Source organism: Octodon degus, unplaced genomic scaffold, assembly GCF_000260255.1.
Source record: "Octodon degus isolate 3935 unplaced genomic scaffold, OctDeg1.0 scaffold00087, whole genome shotgun sequence".
In the NCBI taxonomy this organism is placed as follows: Eukaryota; Metazoa; Chordata; class Mammalia; order Rodentia; family Octodontidae; genus Octodon; species Octodon degus.
This window is the reverse complement of record NW_004524663.1, coordinates 10,791,184-10,797,763: the sequence shown is the minus strand read 5'-3', so window position 1 is coordinate 10,797,763 and position 6,580 is coordinate 10,791,184. Positions and strand designations below refer to the sequence as shown.

The window sequence follows — 6,580 nt, the reverse complement described above, 5'->3', positions numbered from 1 at the left end:
AGATATACAGCTACTTTCGCTTAATTCAATGAGAAGAAAGAGGTGTACTAATAGTGTTTGGGCAGGATATCCTGTCTGCTTCTTGTACTATGGATAACCACTAAGAAGATAACAATGTACAATGTATTGATTATCGAAACTGTCCTATTAATCAGCTTTGAAATTGTCTCAATCATATTTGTTTCTCAATAAAATTAAAATAAAAAAAAAGACCATGGCAAGAACAATGAAATGGTATCTGGAATCAGAGGTCATAAATAGATCCTGGCTCCCATCTTAGGTGTTTGTCTTCATCCACATGGGCAGCTCTGTGGAGTGGTCTGTACAGTAAGCTGGGAACTGATCTTCTGAGTCCTGTAAACAGCTCTAAATGAGGGCACTAAGAGATGTTCCCTTGTCGAGCCTCAGATGAAAGTGTAAGGCCTGGCTGACACTCTTGATTATAGTTTTGTGAAAGATCTTGAATCGGCACAATTCTAGCTATGTCATTCCCAGATTAGTGACTTACAGAAATTGGAGATAATGAGTGTTTGTTGTTTTGGGCTGTTAAGTTTGAAGTTAGATAACTAAGATAACAAATACCTGAACTTCTTTTCCTGTTGCTCTACCTCTTCAAATGTTTCCAAGAATATTTAGAAATTAAGAGATTAATAAATAAGGAACAACAGCAAAGAATAAAGTACCAGTATGAGTCAACACTTTTAACACCCAATATTTAGCTCCAGTAAAGCTTATTTAGAACATTTACTTTAGTTTCAAGGTCAAACTGAACCTTTCATATTGCATTCATGCCAAAAGCCAACTCTTAAGGATAGACGGTAGAGATTACTGGATTAGCAAGCTTAAGACAGCTTGGCTAAGAAAGTTTAGCTCTATGGTTAGTGCTGCTAAAAACCAAACTTCTTCTGGTTTGACTAACAACAAGTAGGCTACACATCAGTATATAACCTTTTATACTCTGTCAGTGAACACAGTCCAGTCAACATTCTAGATCATAAGCATCAAAATAATCATTTTTCTGACAGATTACTAGAGGTATAAAGCTAGACAGACTGACATTACTATTCTCTATTCTCTCGATTCACTTATACTTCAAATTCTCCCTGCTGAGCAAGGGTTCCATGCTCAAATAAATTCTAGAAGAAATGCTTAATTTATTCCTTTTGGAGTTGTTCAATACACTATGTGCCAAAGACTCTAAATTCTTTGGTAAAGAAAGTTATTTATGTAGCATTGTATTTTTCTAACATTTGGCAAATGACTCCTTTTAAAAAATATCTTAATAAATATCCCTTAACATGTTCATAGGAAATACACTCTGGATGTTCTTTGAAGCCTTTTCTGATATTAAATAAAAGGATATGTGACTTTTATTTGCAAAACTTAATACAATTTACCTTGCCAAGTTGCTGTAGAAATTTTAAGTGTCTCTCTTCAAATTGTGTAGGGTCTCTGTCTTCAAAAGCACAAGGAAACCAGAAGGCACCTGGCCTCATGTTTGGTAACATGTCATTTTCTGTTAATAGTTCATAATCTGCAGAAATAAAGAATATCACCAGTTTAAGATGGTAATTACATTCTTCAGGTTAAACTGATATACATCAAGTTGACAAAACAACCAGAATGAATTAGAAGTACATTTGATACAAGGAAACTCAAATGCTTTACATTATACTAACGGAAGTCTTTAATTATTACACACAGGCTTTTGAGAAAAACTTTGGAATAAAGGATTCGTTTCTAAAATAGGTATGTGATGGCACACTCCTGTAATCCCTGCTCTCAGAAGGCTGAGAGAAGAGGACTGTGTGAGTTCAAGGCTAGCCTGAATCACAAAGCAAAACCCCTGTGTCTTAAAAAAAGAAAGGTAGATTTATTGCTCACAAAATAAGGTCATAGCTTGGTTTTTGTACTAAAAGTGGTAACACTGACACTAGAAGTACCTATGGGTCAATGGCTTGGATCTCACACATTATTTTAAGGGTCAGAACAAACAAAAACAAATCTACCTCATGTTTAGAAAATGAATCAATTATACACTATATGGCAACTACTGAAAAACCAAGACTTGTTATTAAAAGGTTGATATAGTAAAATAAAGGTTTTCTCATTAATTGGCAGACTAAATTAGGAAGAAGCCCAATATTTCCAAGCCATAAGCAGGTAATAAGTTTTGTATGTTCTTTTTGTTATCTGAATAAATTAAAGTAGGCTATTGAGGGAGAAAAAGATGTTAAGATTGCTCAAAAAGATAAGAATATGTATAAAGCATGAGTAATCATATATGAACATAAGACATAAGATATTGGTAGGAACTTTTGGAAAAGGATTACAAAATTACTAAACATTCATTGAATACAACAAAGATAAACAGTGATCAGTACATACCTGGAGTAAATAAACTGTTAAGATCTCGTATGATGGCTCTGAAAGAAGGCCTAAAATCTGGTTCATAATCCATACAATTATTTATAAGGTTTGCTAATTCTGTCCACTTTGGTGCAGGAAGCTGGTGCCTATCTTCATAAAATTGTAATTTCTATAATTAGAGAATTAAATGTTAGAAATAAATTGTATAACACTGTGCCAAACTTTTTAAAATTAAGAAGTGCTAAGAAAAAGTGAATCTGTGAAAGAAATGTGATAGATTACAGACAGTAATTCTAACTTTAGTCTATATCAACTTACTCTTTGAGAGTCTAGAGCACTCAGAGGCTTATCTCCTCCACTGCAGATTTCCCACAAAGTGGTACCAAAACTCCATTTGTCTGTTGCCAAATTTAGATTTCTGGGATTTTCAATGCATTCTGGTGGAACCCATGGTATTCTCTCCTGAAGAACTTTTAAATGAAAGGAACAAAAAACAGTTAAATGATTCTTACAAATAAATAATTGTTTTATATGCAAATATTTTCAGATTCATTTGAATAATTTAATTTTATTGGATGGAAACGCTTAAGAATTGAGGTGACATTTAAGATCAACTAGTTGAGTATTTAAGCTTTAACAATAACACTGAGATCCACAAAGATTAATTACATTGCAATTCTTTTTTTTTTTGGCGGAACTGGGGATTGAACTCAGGCCCTTGCGCTTGCCAGGGAAGCGCTTATCCTACTGAACCATCTCCCTCGGCCCCCAAGATTAATTACAAATTTGTCAGCAGAGGGACAAGATCATAATCCTGTACAGATATTCCTCCTTTAATGAACTGTCTGTTTAACAACTCTTCAGATTTATGACCCACTCCTTGAAGACAGTCTTTTTTTTTTTTTTTTATAGCTCTGTACATCTTGTTTATATAGTTTGTGTCTTTTTTGGTATAATATACCTTGTTTATACAGTACTGTAGTATTTTCTGATTGTATAGTACTATAGTTTTATTTTGTTATACATTATAGTACTGCATGGAAGAATTATGCAAATAAAAGCAAAGTCATCAGACTGGAGTTTCCTTCACCCATTTCTGTTCTGAATATTGTAATGTATATACTACTTACAATTCCTTGTTTAGCAATCAATTCAGATGACAACCCAATATAGGACCTGAACTCAAGCATTAAATGAAGAATGTCTGTACAATGAATTCCTTAGTGCAAGAAGTATCTCAACTGGCACACAACTTTCCCTGCCTCTTACTAGTTTTTTCTTTCAAAAAAGTAAAAGATTTATAATATTTGTCTTAAAATTGCTTCTCGAGGGCTGCGGAGATAGCTTGGTGGTCTAAGTGCCTGCCTGGAAAGCACAAAGATCCAAGTTTGATTCCCGGTACATGCTGTGTTGGCCCCAGAACTCCAGTCATGCCTTGCCAACCCTGAAACTGGGGATGGTGGTGCATGCCTGCCATCCCAGGGCTGGGGAGGCTAAGACAGGAGAATCACCCTCTATCAAATAAATACATAACAATTTTTTAAAAATTCCTTCTCGATATGTTTTATATTTTTACACTGTATAAACAGTAAAAGTAATGGTGCAACACTGATATTTTAACAATTTAATAGGAATAGCCATTCTGATCTGCAAACACGTAAGAACCAACAGGCATTGATCATTACAGCAGATGAAGGACTAAATTACATTAAGACATCCTAGGTAGGGAATTGATACATTTCTAGTATTTAGATCATAAAATTGCACAAGTAAAGTTCCTGTGGAACATGACTGTGCTAGAAAGATGACATTCTGATATAGATAAACAGGCAAAAAGGAAGGATAATCTGTTACATACTTTGGTAAAGCAGTGTGAATATTTTTTCTTATAATCAAGAGACAAAGAGGACATTGATTCCTTTCTCCATTATCATATACATTTTTCTCCAAGTTTACCACCCATTACAAAGGATAAAATTTCCTTGAGTACCAGAACTAATGCCCCAGATTCTCTGTCCCATACTACTGTTCTAATATTAATGTCTTCACTACAGACTAAGCCATCAAGTTTAATCATTAAATTTTCTTTTTTTATATGTTTGTAATACATAATAGATGCACTCATCATGGGTAATTGGTACATATATTTATTACAATTTGATCCTTATTACTTCTCTTCCCCCTCCCTCCTTCCCATCTCCCTGAATCCCCAGATTTTCCTTTGCATCTCCACAAACTAACAGGTTTATCTCCCTGTTTTCTGTCCTGCTCTCTTTTATTTCGCTCTGTTTATATTTTGGGTTTCTCATGTAAGAGATGCCATGCAATATATACCCTTTTGTGTTTATTTCACTTAGCATTACGGTCTCAAGGTACATCCATTTCCCTACAAATGATTTAAATTTGTCCTTTATGGCCGACTATACTCCATTGTGCAGATATACCACATTTTCTTTATTCATTGATCTATCGATGGGCATACAGGCTGCTTCCAAGATTTAGTTATTATGAAATTTACAGCAATAAACATGGTTAGGCATGTACTACTATAATATCACAAGGATACCCAGAGAAGGGGTAGCTGGGTCAATTAATCTTTATACTGATTTCTGTAGTGGTTGTACTAGTATACATTCCCATCTACAACACAGAACAGTTCCTTTTTGTCACCAAATATTGCCAGCGTTTTTGTTTTTGTTTTGAGTTTATGATGTTATCCATTCTTTACAGAGTAAGATGGAATCTCAGTGTTATTTTTATTTGGATTTCTCTAACAGCCAAAGATGTTGAATGTCTTTTTCATGCACCTCATGGCCATTTTCCTTCTTTTAAGAAGTGTCTATTCATTTCAAGTGTCCATTTTTTGATTAGGTCCTTGATTTGGGAGTTTAATATTTTTTAGTTCTTTATATATGCTAGACGTCAGTCTTCTATCTGAAGGGTAGCTGGTAAATTTTTCCCATTGTATAGGTTGTCTTTTAACTCTGTTGTTTCCTTTGTTGTGCAGAGGCTCTTAAACTTGATATAAATTGGGCTGACTGTTGATCTTCTTGTGCATCTGCTTGGGAGGTCCTTGCCTGTGCCTATGTCTTCAAGGGTTTTACTAATTTTGTCAACTAACAGATTTAGTGTTTCTATTTTTCTTCAGGTGTTTAATTCATTTTGATATGATTCTAATATATAGCAAGAGATACAAGTCTAGACTCATTCTACTGCATATGAATAGCCAGTTTTCTCAACTTCTGTTAAAAGGATCTTCTTTTCTCTAGCATATGCCTATAACAAAATTACATATTCTAAAACAAGAGATTGAAGACACTAGAAAATGGAAAGACATACCTTGTAGTTAAAATGGGCCTATCTCTAAAAATGATATATAAATTTAATGTAATCCCAATGAAAATTCTTCAAAAAACTATAAAAACCAATCCTAAAATTTATATAGAAATGGAAAAGACCCAGAGAAGCCAAAGCAATACTAAGCAGTAAAAGCAAAGCAGAGTCATCACACTTCTATTTCGAGTTATACCTCAAAGCTACAGTGACAAAAAATAAAAAGTATTTACAAAAAAATAAATATGTTGATTGATGTAATAGCATACAGAATTGAGGATGGAGAAATAACACCAGGCACACTCAGCCATCTGATCTCTGATAAAACCATCAAGTTTAAATACTAGTGATTGAAATAAGCTGCTACATACACATCAAACTACAAAAACTGATCAATTTAGATTCTAAATTTAGAATATTCAACTAGAGAAAACAGCAAAGATAATGAAACACAACTATAATATTATTTCTACCAAAAAAAATCTCCTCTCAAAATATGACTGAATTTTTTTACTTTTATTTTACTGTATTAGGTTGAAAATTAAGATATGAGTTTTTTAAAACTTAAAATGTCAGCTGAATAATTGAATAAGATCTCAAGTTAAATAATATGTTTAAAAAATTTTAGTGACTAGAGAAATTATTTTAAAAATGTACATGGACAGGCCAGGGAGATAGCTCAGTAGAATAAGCACTTGCCTAGCAAGTGCAAGGGCCTGAGTTCAATCCCTGGTTCCACAAATAAATAAACTAAAAATGTACATGGTGTAAAGAATAATATTAGGGGCTGGGGAGATGGCTTAGTAGAATAAGCACTTGCCTGGCAAGTGCAAGGGCTTGAGTTCAATCCCCAGTTCTACCAAAATAATAATAATAA

At 33.7% G+C, this 6,580-nt stretch overlaps 1 protein-coding gene across 1 annotated transcript in view; it reads right to left on the bottom strand.

Annotated features, from left to right (window-relative positions):
• Nucleotides 1-6,580, bottom strand: part of Jak2 (Janus kinase 2) — a 154,662-nt gene that overhangs the window by 32,215 nt on the left and 115,867 nt on the right. The window contains exons 16-18 of the mRNA XM_004637222.3: nt 2,689-2,840; nt 2,389-2,539; nt 1,398-1,534 (exon numbers count right to left, since the gene is read on the bottom strand). Of these exons, the coding sequence (XP_004637279.1) occupies nt 1,398-1,534; nt 2,389-2,539; nt 2,689-2,840 (440 nt within the window). The remainder of the gene's footprint in view (nt 1-1,397; nt 1,535-2,388; nt 2,540-2,688; nt 2,841-6,580) is intronic.